At 41.4% G+C, this 17,084-nt stretch overlaps 2 protein-coding genes across 6 annotated transcripts in view; both read left to right on the forward strand.

The window, feature by feature from the left end:
- LOC116265450 (uncharacterized) overlaps positions 1-2,761 on the forward strand; it is a 31,931-nt gene extending 29,170 nt beyond the window's left edge. For 2 of the 4 annotated variants that reach the window (XM_050080769.1, XM_050080771.1), the window contains exon 26: positions 1,523-2,761. In XM_050080769.1, the coding sequence (XP_049936726.1) occupies positions 1,523-1,958 (436 nt within the window). In that variant the 3' untranslated portion in view covers positions 1,959-2,761. The remainder of the gene's footprint in view (positions 1-1,522) is intronic. The other 2 variants (XR_007574879.1, XM_050080770.1) reach the window with 2 other exon arrangements.
- An 8,320-nt stretch (positions 2,762-11,081) lies between these two features.
- LOC116265594 (protein NUCLEAR FUSION DEFECTIVE 4) lies at positions 11,082-16,172 on the forward strand. Of its 2 annotated transcripts, none has more exons than XM_031646314.2 (3): positions 11,082-11,506; positions 13,667-14,586; positions 15,367-16,172. In XM_031646314.2, the coding sequence occupies exons 1-3, from the start codon at positions 11,198-11,200 to the stop codon at positions 15,836-15,838; spliced, it is 1,701 nt and encodes a 566-aa protein (XP_031502174.1). In that variant the 5' UTR covers positions 11,082-11,197; the 3' UTR covers positions 15,839-16,172. The 2 variants fall into 2 exon arrangements, with proteins under 2 accessions (XP_031502174.1, XP_031502175.1); XM_031646315.2 differs by having other exon boundaries at positions 11,084-11,506; positions 15,379-16,172.
- Positions 16,173-17,084: the final 912 nt, after the last annotated feature.

Below are 17,084 nucleotides of genomic sequence, written 5' to 3' on the forward strand. Positions count from 1 at the left end.
CACTAGGTGTTCTTGTTTTCATTGCATCTGATTTTTGTCCTCTCACACTTTTTCATGGCACAAAGGAACTACAAGGAAATAAAACCTCATCAAACTTGCAATAGTAGCCTCCTGAGTTGCTTCGGATGAGATTTAAGACAGCCTTATAAAATAAAAAATTGAATTGACCTGGCCAGGGTGCTGACTCAATAAATCAGCCGATTCAGCGATTCAGCTGACTTGGTTGAAGCAGCAACAGATATTATTATATAATTTTTAATATAAACAATGAAAAAACTTCATCAATAATTTCAAATAATGAAAATTTTAAAATATTTCAGTTTATAAAAATGAATAGTATATGAGGTGTGGTACCCTTGTACTGTCTCTCTGGTGAATCAAATTGATTTACCATCCATTTAATGTGAATTGACCAATTCAGGCTGATTTTGACTATTAAAAATATATGTAAATACTGTTATATATTTATCTATGTATGCTGTTGAGTAAAATAAAAAGAAAAAAAAGAAAAAAAAACCGCAATAGCTATAGCATATACATTAGATATGGTCTTTGTATACATACATGTGCTCAATAATATGGTCTTTGTATACATACATCTGCTCAATAATATGCATATGCATATGAAATTGATAATCTGTTAGCATGTTGTTAGTATGATGCCTGTGTGGTTGCAACAGAAGCAGCATCAGGAGGCTGCCACTAGAGGGAGAAGGGCGCGAGCGCCCTCCTGGTGGCAGGCACAGCCGTGCGGCTGCCATTATCGCAGTTGGGTGCCAGGCAGAGGGAGAGGGACCTGGGTTTGCCTCCCTCAGGCGGCCTCTGCTTTTGAGGCAGAGCAGAGAGGGAGGGACCGTTGGGTCCCTCGGTTTTTTTTTTTTTTTTTTTCAGGCGGTAGAGAGAAGGAAGGGCTATTGGGGCCCTTCCCTTTCCCAGCAAGCGGCACAAGCACCATTTGGTGCATGCACAGTCTTCTAATGGAGAGGATCGATTAAAAAAAAAAAATCGCTTCCGACATACCTTGATGCACTGCTCACCTGAAGAAATCGAAGTTTACCCACTCTGCCCACTGGCATCGCTCGCGTGAAGGAGCACAATATGGCGTGTTACACTGCTTGCCTAATGCTTTGCTTGCTTCCTCCTCCTTATAGCATAGCAGGTCTCATGTCTCAGTATGCGGCATGTTGGGTGATGCAAACGTATTTAAAAAAAAAAAAATTTAGTCTCATACATAATGACCATCTGTCCTTGCATTGCCATGTGTTTGTTTAATATTCATATTGTCATTTGATATCATTGTGAACGTTAAATGAAAGATAAGGGGCAAAGCCTTTTGTGAGCGACGGGAGGCATGATCCTCCCTTGTATCTCGTGCTCCATCATTACATACATAAAATATATAAAAAAAAAGGAATAATTTTTGTGGGCAATCGCAGGCATGGGCCTACCTTGTACCTCATGCTCTTCTCATTTAGTTCATACATTCGCATATGATGCTCAATGTTGATTGTATTCATGTCAGCAGTCGGCCAAGGGAGAGGTATCGTGAACGAGATAGTGGACGCCCTGCTCAAGAAGGTAGCTTGAGGCCAAGCAGCGCAGGCAGTGGCGGCCGTGAGGGTGCCATAACCCCACCTCCAGCAGGTGGGACGAATGCCACTTCAGCGACTCCACTGGTGCTTGGCAGTTCCAGGACATATGCTGTTCAACCACCACTGATACTCAAGTCACGAGAACGCACTGAAGAACGCACTTATGATGATAACATTGATGGAAGCAGAGACTCTGGTGATGCTGGGAGTATTGGAGACCCAGACTCTTCATCCGTGGATGGAACAAGCGTTGGGTATGGAGCATCACATAGGCATGGTTCCCGCAGTGGAAAGCCTAGGCAAATTGTGGAACGTAGAGAGCGTGATGGAAGGCGTGAAGGCAAATGGGAAAGAAAGCACTCATGAGTCATGACATTGTTTTGGTTGGCTGGCGACCTATGTAGAGATTTGACAGCCAGTTTCTCTGTCCCAAGGAAGCGATTGCAAGAGAAAGGTGGCAGTAAACCTGCTTCCAAATCTACAGGTGTCATGGAGGTGGTGACAGCAGTGTTTACAAAGATCTGCCTTCTGTTATGTGCATGCAGGACTTGGCGTCCAGGGTTCTCTCGAATGGTAGTTCTGGGTTGCACTCTGCCATACAATTGTGATCCTTGAGGTCCCTTCTGCACTTTGAATTTCTTCCATAGTTCGCATGAAGCTGGCTGGATATGGCATCTTTATCTGCAAGCTTGGATGCAGGTTCAAGCTAAGCGTGGTTTATCTGCAGGAGAGGTCCATCAAGAAATTAATGAAGCAAACCGACAGACCTTCGATTCTCCGGACTCTTCGAAACCTATGGTGGTTGGGGCAGTGATTTCCCGATGTTTGGCAAGTTTGCCCACTTGGCTTCTTGTAAATTACTAGTTTGTGCTTCATTTGATGATTCCGGTCGTGCATTTAGTCTTTCCATGCCTTTTCTGTAATATATATTTTTTTTAAGGATCAATTTGATTAGTATCTGTGTAGAGTTGGTGGTTTCACCCTTTGGTTGATCAGGAGTTAGCAACCAAACCTCCCCATTCCCTTTGCTTGGCTGCTGAAGAAGACCCAAAGTCTGCATTTCCTCTTCTTCCGGGGCCCTGGGCTAGGTTGGGTAATGTGTGGTTTTACTGTTGAAGCAAATTTAGCAAAATGGATTTTGTTCTGAAATGGTTAATTTTTTCGTGCAATTTTGTGCTGCGTATTGAATGCGAAGACGGTACGGGCTGATGTGATATTTAAGGAATTCGTCAATTTTTTTTCTAATTTTTCATTCTTCAATTAGTTTCAGTGGAAAACTGATAAGGAGGCCGATATGACTCCATGCGCATATGCCCAATTGGCCGCCACTCAGCAACATGATCCGGAGACTTAGAAAAAGTGGACTTTGGCTAGCAAATTAGGTTGGTGAGGCCTTCCTCACAGATTGGAACGACGAGAATATTCGCTTTTTTGTGGCATGAAATGCGGTCTTTAACAAAATGAAAAACCATTGTATTATTTTTCTTTAGAAGCGTTTGCGGAAATTCGAAGGACACCAACTGTTCATGCTTCATTAATTCAATGTACAGTGAACGATCAAAAGAACATTTACATTTCAGCGGCGGTTTCCGGATTAAAGGGTTGATTCGCCTCGCATACGAGCAAAATTTATAGGCGTTTGATTATATCTTCATGGAGTGTATATATCTCTAAATTTAAAGGAAAGATGTAACTTTTCTTCTTTAGTTCAATTTCTATGGGTGTCATTCTCTTAAAATGCAACTAATAACGTGCATGACGTCAAAGCAACACTAAACCCTGTAGATGAAGGAAAGGAGGTCCACCACTAAACATGGCTATAATCCCTCGTTGAATAAGTGCTGAATCCTTTTAAATCCTTCACCATATCAATTCATGAAGACCATCATAATCTGCTTTGATCTGTTCAACATCCTTGAAACCATTCGCCACACAGGGTCACAGGCCCATTCTTTCCCGTGCATAAGACCCTTGTGATTTAGATCCAAGATGGTTGGTGTGCAGGGAAACCCCGTGGCCGCCATACCAGTACTTTCTCGTATGGATAATCCAGGTTTGATTCCCATGGAAGGGATCGTGGGTAGTCATTTCTCCTATCATGCTTTCCTCCTCCCAAGATCCCTAACAAACGCATATAGCGACTTAAATGACTACTAGACACTCCAAAAGAAGGTGCGGATGATACCGCGGAAGCAATGGAAGACGGGGACAAATAGTTAAGAAGAGCGAAATTTTGCATGCAAAATGCAAGGCAGCATATTGGCAAACTCATTAATCCATCTACTAAGTTACGAGTCAGGGCCTGCCAAGTTAGTTGGGATCATCAACTAATTGCATGTTCCTTTTTGTTGTGCATTGCTGAATATCGAAGTTTATTATTTTTTGAACTGTGACATATCACAAATTTTTACGAAAAATACACAAATACTCATATTACATGTTATTCGTTTTTTATTGAAGAAAAAATCTAACATAAAGTCTTGACAGACTTACTTTTTTCGTCTAGCTATAGAAAAAACGCAGTATAAGAATTATGATCTAACTCAGCCAAATTGTCGAGTCAACTCTCTAACCCCCCATGAACAGTTTTCAGCCGATCTGAGCGTAGGTTTAACAACTATGCAAGGCAGTGCTTGACAAGGATGATCCTGTACCTTGGAAGTTTCGCTTGCCATTCTTCATCCTGGAAGTCGAGTAACAAGGCAATTAGTGGGGAAGCATGAGTCCAATCACCATTGTGCCCCGACCCTTGTTCGGCGAACGTGTGTCACCAAATGGCATGGAGGTGCCAAAAATGAGGTTATTTTTCCTTCTTTTTCAAATTTTCCTTTCCAAGAAATAACTGAAATTTTTTTGGGGGCAATCTTGTCATTTTCCTTTTATATTAATATTTCTTGTTGAGAGGCAGCTGGTTGTGAATTAGGCTAAGAATTTAAGTTCCTATTTGTCGTTTCCCAAGAGTTAGATAGCAATGTTTTATTCAACTAGTTGTTAGGCCACTTTTCGTAATTTTTTTTTTAAAATAATATTCAGATTACTTTAACATTCTCATTAGCAAAAGTAGCAGGGCGTGACCAATTGATTTCAAGAAAACGTTAAGCAAGTGCACGTTAGAAGCATGTGCTTTCTAATAATAATGTTTTAAACGTAATGTTACAACTGTTGTAGCAGCATCTTGCCGAAGGGCACCATGCTTTTGTCCAGGTTTTACGAAACAACCAATAGATCGTACGAGTCGATGCATATAGTTGTTTTATATTATTGTATATTTTGGTTTTGTGAATTAAAAAAATTAGATTTTAAAATTAATTTTAAAAATGAAACGAATTTAAAACCTATGTGCAATTTAATTAACTTTTTTTTTTTAAAATTGATATCACTATCACTCCTTTAATGCTCCTCTTAGAAAGTCTAAACAGCTTGTTATTGCCCCCAACAGAAGATCAATTCTTTCTCTGGTCGTGTCCTTTGGTTTTCTGGCATTTTACCGATGCTATGTTTTCGTTTTCTTTTTTTTTTTCTGGTTACATTAACACTTTAGTTCGTTTTGAACGTTTTGAGATCCATCTAACTAACTAGTAACTTTTTTTGCTTGTCTGCTACTGAGTCGAAGCACAAACTTTTTGTTCATTGTTCTTTCTTTTGTCAGCTGCTTGCCACTCTCATTATCTCTGTTCTTTTTTTACCTTCACCTTCAGTCACCAGTCATTGTTTAGCTGACCGTATCAACTCATTTGCTGTTGGTAGTGAGTTTGGAAAGAACGCAACAATCGCATATTCAGAGACACAACAGCTACTGTCACTTCAATTGGATGTTGTAGACGACAGATGCCCACCTTGCCCTTCGCATTGGTTGCAAGGTGGCTTCCGTCTCTAACTACCTCGCAGAGTCCCTCCTCCTCCTTTAGTTGTTTCTTCATGTTCAGATTGTTGTTTCTTTGCTTTTTTTGCTTTTTTTTTTGTTTTTTGCAGCTTTTACCTTCGTCTTCTGTTACTGTTGTTTGGTGATACTTTTTCACTGTTTTTGTCTTAAATCAATTCTTATTTTGTCTGTTCTCTCTGTCTTTTTCTCTCCTTCACACACACACACACACTAACTGGTCAGGCAGGAGGCACGTGTTGAGCGTCTCTTGTTAGATGATGTTGCTCTTCTAATGGTGTTGAGAGTTGGCCGAGGGGTGTTATGATGTTTGGGAAGTTTAGAAACTTAATTTAAAGTAGGTTTCTCTCCCCTCCTTCTTTCTATGTGAGAAAGAGAGAGGGAGAGAAAACCAAAGATGTGGTGGGCATTTGTTTGAGAAATTGAATGGGTGTTGCTGATGATTCATAGTTAATTAAATATTATTTTTTTGAAATATTTGATAAGAAAAACATTATAGTTTTGAAACCCAATTTGCTAGACTATATATTCCAAAAACACATTCTATGGTTTAAAAAAAAATGTTCGGCTAAATTTTAGTGGTTTTTGTTGATATAAGAGTGATATCTATAATCATATTACGTTTCTTAAAACAAGGACATAATATTAATAAAATTCGACATTTAATAATCGTGTAGGCATCTGGGATAGACTGCCGGAGCTCCGGCAGAGCTTCGGTTTCCTAGATTTTTTTCAGACGGCGGCGCCTTCACCAAAGCCATGGCTCGCTGCGGTTTTGCTCGTATCAAGGTAGACATGCCACTAGAATTTCAGCCTGTATGAGAAGTCGAATTAGAAGCAGACCCCATTAAACATGAAACAAAGGTGAAATATTGCCAAAAGTGGGAGCCACAAGCCACGTTGATCATGCATGCATGAGAGTAATCAGGTGCACCTTCTGACCAATGCCTGCAGCACTGTTAAAACTCAAAGAGAAAGCCATGGATTGGCAACAAATCTGTGGGAGAAGGTTGGCACAACAGGTTAGAACTCTTGCAGATTGTGAACAATGTGGGCGAAGAAGATGCTGATTCCTCCCCCACCGATTAGAGGTAATGACTTTACTTCCCAGCAAGCAAGACAGGGGTAAGGGCAGAGCTCGGAATTTTTCGTTGCTGGGCTCTTAAACTATAATTTCAAGATTTTAATAGGAACCCAAATAAAATTTTTCAAAATTTTCACAAGGAAAGTAGAGAAAATAATCCACACTCTCATCATAACTAGGCTGGAGGAGATCATAACTGAGGGATTAGATTTCAACGTAGAAGAGATGAGTTCTCCTCCCCATCTTGGCTTCACTCTAAGGAACTTCACTCTAAGGAAGACAAAAAATGAAGTATTAGCGAGCGGACTCAGCCATCAAAGTTAGGGCAAAAAACGCTTCTTATGGTAAAGAAGTCGGTGCATTTAAAAGAAAATCATCACCATTAAGCAGCTAAAGGAACCATTGAAGGAGAGCAAGCAGCAGGATGATGAACTCGCTGGTGACATCTTGCACAGAAATAGATAAGATGGTATCGGCAGTTCATCAATCCTGATTATCCCCACCATTGATGGGTATAGATCAAGCAATTCTGCAATCGGTTTTGGTGGTTTACATTCAAGGGTTTCTAAGTTTGAAACCTCTAGCCACTTTCATGTTTTAGTGTGTTATTCCTTTGGGCTGCTAAGGATAGCAAGACATAGATGACATGGTGTCGGCAGTTCATCAATCCTGTTTATCCCCACCAGTCATGGATATAGATCAAGTAATTCTCCAATCTGTTTTCGTGATTAACATTCAAGGGGTTCAAAGTTTGAAACCTGCAGTTCATCAATCCTGTTTAACCCCACCAGTCATGGATATAGATCAAGTAATTCTCCAATCTGTTTTCGTGATTAACATTCAAGGGGTTCAAAGTTTGAAACCTGTAGCCGCTGTCATGTTCCAGTGTGTTATTCTTCTGGGTTGCTAAAGGTAGCAAGACATAAATGATATGGTGTCGGCAGTTCATCAATCCTATTATCCCCACCATTCATGGATATAGATCAAGCATCTCCAATCGGTTTTCGTGGTTTACATTCAAGGGGTTCAATGTTTGAAACTTGTTTCAGTGTGTTATTCCTCTGAACGGCTAAGGGTAGCAAGCATAACACTCACGTTGAAGGGTGTATTATAAGTCTACTGAAGACCCGAAGCAAGCCAGGATCTTGAGTGCATAAAGGTATGGTCTTGGAGGTTTTACGCCAAAGGCGATTTTTCATAAGTAAAAAATTGGCTACTAAACCAACCATTAGGAGCTCCTAAGAATGCCTCATGAGAATAGATGGTAAGCAGCAGCAGTCATTAACAAGAACTCCAATGCATTTACGGGTTTTCTGTAACAATGCATCAACTGCAATATTGTGAGTCCACTTTTTGTCGTTTATAACAGTAGTGACTGTCTAGAGTATCAGTTAACCGTCAACTGGAGTTTTGTGTGTCCACCATTTGCAGGGTAGAAAAGTAGTGACTATGAAAAATAAACTTACATTCGGACTTTTACCGGCCCACCAGTCTGGCTAACTACGCTACGCCTGTTAAAACTAAAATAAGATCAAATGGACTTCAAACTTGATGAACAAATATTTACTTAATTGACTAAAATTTTAAATAAAAGCAGAGGTAGCTGGCAGGCAATAACCCATGCCAGCCTCTTTATGCCTCAACCCTCAACAATGAGATGCCTGAATCATCCACAAGCAAAGTACAGAAAATAATCCACACCTTCATCATAACATGGCTGGAAGATATGACTGGTGGTTTGGTTGGATGCCAACACACAAGTGATGAGCTCTGCTCCCCATCTTACTTCGCTCTAAGGCAAAAAATGAACTCTTAGTGAGCGGAAAGGGCCAAAGTTGAGAGGGCGGGGTCTACCTCACCCATCAAAGTTAAGGAAGAAAACCGCGTTCTATAGTGTAAAGCTATAGTAAAGATATCGGTGAATAATGTTTCTTACTCTTCAGAAGAAGGCCGAAACTTCCATTCAAACCCTTATCCCCTAAAGTAGAGAGCGACTCTTGGGTAGACAAAAATCACATGGAGTCAGAGGATAGCCATGGGGAGGGCCAGTTCATTGGTTCCAATTCGCTTAATGGCGAAGCCATGAGTTTTTTTGTTGAGGGGCCTATTGAGTCACCAACAGGGTTTAAAGTAGGCTCCACGAGCAACTAGATTTGGCCCCAGGGGTCCTGCCCACCCAACCACCCCTTCAATTTTTTTTTTTTTTTTAAATTTACACTTTAAAAAATTTCACTTGTCTTATATAAAAATTATAGAAAATATTTTGGCTCTTGTCAAAATTTAAAAGCTTTAATTCGACATCCATCATAAAAAATTTCTATCTCGGCTCTGCTTAGCCCACTTGGGTCTAGTTTCACTGCAATGGAATTTTTGAAGAGCTGGTGTCAGCACTCGCCCACACCAGCTACATTATAGCTCTGCTACTGGATTTGCCCAAGGTTTTCCCACCATTGATGGATACAGAACAGCAAAGACAGTGGAAAGGGAAGAAAAATAACCTCTTGTAAGTTGGCCACTAAACCAACAACCACGGGAAGAAATGGGCCATTAACATGAAGTTCAATGAATTTTAGATGACCATAGCACAAATTTGGTATGGTCAACTTATAATAAGAGGCACCACGGGTGGGCCCAATACTTGATACCCGAGTTTGGGCTTGAACCGTTGCAATAAAAAATATTTTTTTAATATAAACTAAAATTTTTAAATATAAAATATATTTTTAATAATAAAATATATATTATTATTAAATTAAAAAAAAACTAATTGAGTCGAATCGAGCCCGAGCTTGGGCCCAATCAGGTAGCCGGACCAGTTGCGGGTGCTCAAATTTCAACATGTTTTAAAAAATAAAAAAGACCCTAAAAATAAAATGCAAACATAAAATGTGGTAATAGGAAATAAAAAAATGCCAAAAACGTGAAAAACAGTGCTTTTCTAATGATTTTGGTTTTTTTTTGTTTGGCATACCAGTAAATTGTTAGAAAAATACGGTGTTTCATATATATATATATATATTAAAAAACTGGGTTTTTTGTGACAAGGCTGTCTGGCGACATGGTTTAAACATTTGCCTTCCTACCGTTAGGATGTCAAACCTCGACAGATATATGGTTCAGTACCACCAAGGGTTGGTATCGGATCCAACGTCTATCAGCTTCAATGTTCTTGAATCATAAGTTCATTCTTCCAAAACCTGAATTCAGATTTGAGTACCAAACATTACATGCAATTGTTTCTAATCTTTCTTAGATGCCGAACTCTAATTCCAAGCTATGTCACAATCAGGGGCGGGACAAACGGTTTGAGGGTCGAGCCAAGAGGAGCGACAGGTTGGGTTAACAGGAGCGACGGGTCGGGCAAAACTAAAAAAATTTGATTTTTTCAATATAATTTTCTTTTCTTGTGCTCACTCAGGCCATGACCCAAGCGGGCCCCCCTCCCTCCGCCCCTCGTCACAATGGTATGGGTATGGGGCCAGTACGGGTATTGGTACCATGATTTTAGTAAATATTAGTACGGCAGTACCACAAATATTATATATTATTATATATTTTTAATTCAAAAATTTAAAAAACCAAGTGATATCATCACATTAATATTGAAAAAACCAAATGATACAAAATTAAAATACAGATACGTGACAGAATATTACAAAATTATGTCAATGAAATATGAAAGAGAAATGGTATGAAAACTTAAAAGTTAGCTGAAAGTTTGAAACAGAAACGAGACATGTGGTGATCGGGTCTGCCTTTGGCTCCGTGAATTAGGTTGGCGACACAGGAAAAAAAACTCCCTACATTTTCATAACAAAACTGCTCAAATTCCATCCCAAAGCAACAATGCAATCAATGAAAAGAATAACGGCATGGAAAACCAAAACATGTATTTAATCACAAAATCGAGCATCAAAAGACAAAATCACAATATTGAACATCAAGAGACAAGACCCTAAACACTGCCACCACAGTCCGGCAACAGCCACTGTTCACCGCCCGTCGCCAGTCGCCGTCCACCGCCGCTGCCCAAGGTGGCCGCAAGGCTGCAAGCACTTGCGGCCGAGGGTTGTTCCAAAGTCCAGAAGGAGTAGGAAGCACGATTTTTCATTTTAGTTTTTAAGTTATGGTAGGGTTTGAATCTCGTTTTGACCCAAAACCAGATCCAAACTTACCGGCACTGATACTGATACGCCACCCATTCAGGAGGAGTACCGTTGTGACATAGATTCCAAATATACTACATTCTATAATCACATTCTATAATCTAGCAAAATGAATCCAATTTTTCTTTCTATCAAATTGGGTTAAATAAAAGGGAGATATCTAGAATGTCGTGCATATTGAGTCCCCAATTCGACTAATTATGTTAGATAGCTCCAGTCGCTAGGACTAAGATCGGGTCAAATGGATCTGAAACTGAATAGACTTGACAATGTCTGGGCAGGGCAGGGTGAAGAACGTCATCAGAAACCCCGACCCGAAGAGCTAACATTCAAAGCCAGAGAACCGCTGTTGAGAGGTGGGTGGCCTTTTCGACGCGCGGCCCTCTTCTTCTGCGGGCTGCTGCTTCTGGCGAGACTCCCTTTGAAGGAAGCGACCAGCAGGTGAACTCTCCGGCAGGGTGGGAGAGCGAAAGCGATGGGTGGGGAGTCCAGGAAATGGCTGGTGCTCGTGGCGACGGTGTGGATTCAGGCGTTCACCGGCACCAACTTCGACTTCTCCGCCTACTCGTCGGAGCTGAAGTCGGTGCTGGGAGTGTCCCAGTTCCTGCTCAACTACCTGGCCGTGGCCTCCGACCTCGGCAAGGCCTTCGGCTGGTCCTCCGGCCTTGCCCTCCTTTACATGCCCGCCTGGGCCGCCCTCTTCATCGCCGCCACGCTCGGACTCGCCGGCTACGGCGTGCAGTGGCTCCTCATCCAGCGCCTCATTGCTCTCCCCTACCCACTGGTAACCACGCCCTCCCCCTCCCTCTCTCTGTCCATCTCGTTGTTGGTTGCTGAATGACTAAAAACAGTTTCCGTTAATCTTCTATGTTCTTTGAATCTTTTCTCTTCTTTCCTCGTTTAAGATTATAAAGTTAGTTCTCTCTTTCAAGATGAAAAACTCGCAGAGAAAAACTTCGATTTCCTTTTATTAGTGTTTCGTTTCTGGTATCGATCGATGAACCAGTAGGGCGGCGATCGTTTTCGGGACGTGGGTGGGGATGTTGAACCAGAGAGGGGAGGGGACGCGGTGTCTTGTTTACTTCCGTTCTGGTTTCTTCCTTCACCAAGAGTGGTGTCTCGTGAAGTGACAATCCCTTGCTAAAAGAACCAGAACAGAGGATTTTGCTCTCTCCTCTTTCGTATTCAAACCGCTCGACGGCCATCTTCTTCTTGATTTGCTTTCTGCAAATCCCAGCTTCATGCGGTTATGGCGATGACGCGAAGAAGGTGGCCTGAAGCTCCATAAAGAAGGCGGCAGCGGCGGCCACTGAACCGCCGCCACATGCCCCTTGCAGTTAAACATCTCCACTACGTCACAATCTTCCGGAGCAATTGCCACCTCTTAAATTTGATGATCAGCAGAAGCCGAAGATTTAAAAATCACAAAAAAGTTGAAGAAAGAAATCGCCTGTCCTTTGTTCTAAATGTGAGATATTTGAAAAATTGCAAACAAGCATTCGTACTCTTTTGTTGTTGAACGAATAAAATGTATTTGAAAAGACCAGTTTGCCCTTAATGAAGATTTCTCAAATGTTTGGTAGCTATTCGTAAATGTGTTTTAAACAGTTATTTATAAATTCCTGCAAAAGCCCATTTTAAAATATTCTTAGCAATTTTTAAGTATAGTCATATTTGGAATATTAAACTCTTAATTGGCTTCCTACCACATAAAGTTTCTCAAATTTAAGTCATCTTGTCACATAATGAAGGGCATTTTTCTTGAAAATTTAGTTTTTGTTTTTTTGAAGAAGAATAGTTTGGTCATCTCAGATATTTGAGTTCCAGCTTATGACTTAGGACAATCAAGGATATTTATGTTTCGTTTTCTAAAATAATAATATAGGATTTGTCCTTTTTTTTTAAGCACAAAAAGTTGATATTTAGTAGTCGTCTATCAAAACATATGGGCCAAGTCTCTTGGCACTTTTCCCCACTTACTTTCAACTAATCTTCTCTCATTTATTCATTTTCCACCAACTTCTTAATTTTTTTTTTGTCTTCAATAAATGTTATTGAGTCAATTTGTCACTGCCACGAAACCCAACGTAGACAAAACGGCATTTTTGAAGGTGTCAGTCAGATGCAACCAATAAATATTTATTAAAAACTTAATCATATTAGAATGTTTATTCTCCATCTTATGAGATCTCAACAAGGGTAGTCTTGAAATATATATTTTTTTGTTCAACCATTTTTTTAAAAATTGACGACAAAAAAAAAACACTTAAAGGGGGTTTGGATGGCATCTTCATGTTACCCAGTTTAGTGAAATAACATGTTTTAAAAACTTTATTTATTTGTTTAAATGATACTTAAACTTGGTTTTTAAATAACCTTAGGTTTTTTACTCCTTTTTTTTTTTAAACTAAATTTTGTCAAAATTAGGTTTTCTAAAACTCAGTTTTACCAACATTCAAACCACTTTTAAAAAATTGGTTTTAGAGTGTCATCCAAAACGCCCCTTAAAAATACTTTTTTCTTTTCTACGACGTAACTTGCAACTAAAGTTGTATTTATTGCACCCAAACGTATTTAATTCGAACCAAATAGCTGGTTTTAAAAGCAAAATTAATTTTGCATTTAAGATCGAGCCAACGAAACACCTCCAATAAATGTTTTTTACATAATTTGAAATATTGACACCCCAACTTTGCTTCCTTTCACATGAGTTACCCTTGAGAAAAGAGCAAAAAAAAAAAAAAATTATGAAATCTATTAGTTGACGAAGATATCTTCCTCATTAAGGCAAAACAGAAAAAAGAAAAAAAATCACCTTTTAAAAATAAAAACTCTAATATATCTTGCAAAAATACTGTTTTTTCTACTTTTTGTTAAAAAAATATGGGAGTGTGTACGTGGGCTGCGCGCACGAGCTAAGGAGTATGTGTGTGTGTTGGTGCAGGTGTTCCTGATGTGCCTGCTGGCTGGGCTGAGCATCTGCTGGTTCAACACCGTCTGCTTCGTTGCCTGCATCCGCTGCTTTCCGACCAACCGTTCCTTGGCCCTCGCCCTCACCGTCAGCTTCAACGGCCTGAGCCCCGCCCTCTACGACCTCGCCGCCCACTCCTTCTCCGTCTCCACCGCCGCCCTCCCTCCCCTCTACCTCCTCCTCAACGCCCTCCTCCCCCTCGCGGTCTCCCTAGCCACCGCCCTCCCCATCGCCCGCCACTCCGCCCCCCCGGCCAGCTTTTCCACCATCGCCGACTCCCTCGTTTTCCTTGCCCTCAACCTCCTCGCCGTCCTCGTCGGCGTCTACCTCGTCCTCGCCGACTCCCTCTCCTTCACCTCCCTCTTCGCCTACCGCGGACTCTTCCTCGCCGCCCTCTTCCTCCTCACCGTCCCCCTCGCCGTCCCCGGCGTCGTCTACGCCAGGGAATGGGCCCACTCCAGCATCCACCGCAGCTTCAGGATCACCGCCTCCGGCTTCAACCTCGTGGGGGCAGAGGAGCTGGAGTTGTACAAGGGTCTCCTCTCTGATGGGGGCGGCGGCATTGCGCTGCCGACGGAGGAGGAAAAGGAGGGGGTCTGTGACGGCGAAGAGAAGGAACGGGGGTGGTGGTCGAAATGGGTCATGAGGAAGGACGGACTTCTGATATTAGGGGAGGAGCACGGGGTAAGGCGGCTGCTGGGGAGGGTGGATTTCTGGCTGTATTACCTGAGCTACTTCTGTGGGGCGACGGTGGGGCTCGTGTACAGCAACAACGTGGGGCAGATACTTGAGTCGCTCGGCGGAGGGTCGAACACCACGTCTCTGGTCTCCCTCTACTCCACCTCCTCCTTCTTCGGACGGCTGCTCTCCGCCACCCCTGACTTCTTCCGCGGGTATGTCTCCTCTTCCACCTCCTCCTTCCAAACGTTCACACTATTTTGACATCCACAGCAATCGATATGGTCTCTTCTCAAGGCCGTATATCTCTTCCTCCTGTTCTTAAGATGCGATGAACAAAACGTTGAGTTTTTTTGGCATTTTCAAAATGAGAATCAGAGAGCAGTCGTCAAGCTAACCTGTAGGCATGTAGATTTATGTTCTGTAGGTTGAAGGCAGTTGAGAGTTCGATCAATATTGCTAGATTTAAAGTACTGCAATCTAATTACTCAGGTTTCTGCAATTACATTTCGAAAACCAAACTCTGAAGAACACCCAAATGAATGCTTGTTTAGATGTTGAAAAAAATTTAAAAACAGATGAAGATTCAGAAGTTTTAGATCATTGGGACATCCATTTCTATAAATAAATAAACTAGTTTGAGAATGCAATTGTTGGTTTGTCACATGCGCATCATCACAACTTGAAAACAGGTTCAAGAATCCGACTTGCTAAGTATATAATTTGATCGAAAGTTAGCACTTTGATCCTTTCTTTGCCGCTACCAATGTTTGAGAAAGAAATTTTGGCAAGTTGGAGGAGTTATGTAACCGTGCTAAACTGTGGCGGTGTACAGTGTACTGATGACAGTACCTAAGGAAAGATGAATTGTTCCAATAAAAAAACAGAGTTAGAAATTCAGATTCATATGTCAACATTTATTGAAGTCTGTCAATGGCCACCCTTGTACGCACATGTAAAGTATTTGGAAAGCCGTGCTAATCAAGTGAACACAGCCCATCTTGCAGGAGGGTGTACTTCGCGCGGACGGGCTGGCTCGCAATGGCGCTCATCCCCACGCCAGTGGCCTTCTTCCTTCTCGCACTCTCCGGCAGCATTCCCGCCGTCTACGTCGCAACTGCCCTGATCGGCTCGAGCTCCGGCTTCATCTTCGCGGCCGCCGTGTCGGTGACGTCGGAGCTGTTCGGCGTCGACAGCTTTGGCGTCAACCACAACATCATCATCTCCAACATTCCCCTGGGATCCCTGCTCTACGGCTCTTTAGCAGCGCTTGTCTACGACGCAAATGGCACTGCTAGCGACAGTACCGTGACCTGCGACGGTCGCAAATGCTACGCCTCAACGTTCGTCGTCTGGGGGTGCGTGTCCCTGTTTGGCTTGATGTGTAATGTCTTGCTTTATGTCAGAACGCGATTTGCATATGACATGTTCGAAAGGACACGACGCGGTATCGAGTCCGAATTCTGATCTTTTGTCTTGTGTTCGGAACACACGGTACCGTGTTTGTCCTGGTCATCATATTCCATTGTGCCCATGAGAAAAGGGCATCAAAATTTTGCATCAGAGGTTGAATTCCTTGAGCAAATTCCATTTATCTTGGAGAGCTTCCTCATTGACTGGAATTTGGAGGTTTATAAGTGGAATATACCAACTAGGGTCCTTGTAGATAGAAAATGTTCGAGAGGAGGAGCCGCTGACTGTTTTTCTTCATCTTGGTATGTATATGATATGTAAGGGACTGCCTAAGCCTACATCATTATCAATGAATAAAATAAAGATGAGAGGAATTGGATTTGCCTCAGAGTTCCAAATGAACTGCTGTCAAAATTAATTATGGTCGCTCAAGTTGGTTTCAGTGTCACATTTCTTTTTTCTAATGTTTACTTAGGATTATGTTTCTAAGGTTTGGATGAACATATGATACATCTTTCAACTCGAATACTGCGCTTGTCACTCGTTTGCAGCTCAAAGTTACAATGCACTAAAACATAACAACGACCATGATATTCATATGAATATTTAGCATGAAAATGGTCTTCCAAGGGTGTGTTTGGCTTCCTTTACTTGGCAAGGGCATTGCACCCGTGCCGACATGGTTGGATAAAAGGGTGCAGGACCCGATTTGGACATGATAAAATAATATTTGTATTTTTGGGTCTACTTTGGTACTTTTTTTTTATTTATTTATATTATATAAATATTAATATTAAATATATGTATTCGTATCTCAAGATTACCAAATGTTTTTGTCTTTTTTGCAAATGGGCCACATCTAACCCCGCTTATGAGTGAGAAGGCCGAGTTCCTATTTTCAGACGCAAGGAATAAGTTCCCGCATTAATGGTAGGAAAGGGAAAGGGAATCATATAAAGAGAATGAGCGGATGAATAAAGTACTTTGAATGGCCATTGTCCTTTGTCCTATGCTAAGCTTTCTCCATTTCCTTCGGTATTGATAGAACAACCATAAATTCTTTTCTACATGGGTATGTCAATGAATTAGATTCACACATATATGTATTCTTAACCAGGGATAGAGTCATGATTTTTTTCAAGAACAGGCAACCTCGAATCTAAGTAGGACCAAAATGAACCTGAATTTAAAAAAATATATTGCAAAACTAAATTTTTTAATTTTTTCAATGTATTTTTCTTTTTCAAATAGTTGGGGGTGGGGCCATGGCCTAGGTGCCCACCCCTCCTTTCGCTCTTGT

Source organism: Nymphaea colorata, chromosome 12 (assembly GCF_008831285.2).
Source record: "Nymphaea colorata isolate Beijing-Zhang1983 chromosome 12, ASM883128v2, whole genome shotgun sequence".
In the NCBI taxonomy this organism is placed as follows: Eukaryota; Viridiplantae; Streptophyta; class Magnoliopsida; order Nymphaeales; family Nymphaeaceae; genus Nymphaea; species Nymphaea colorata.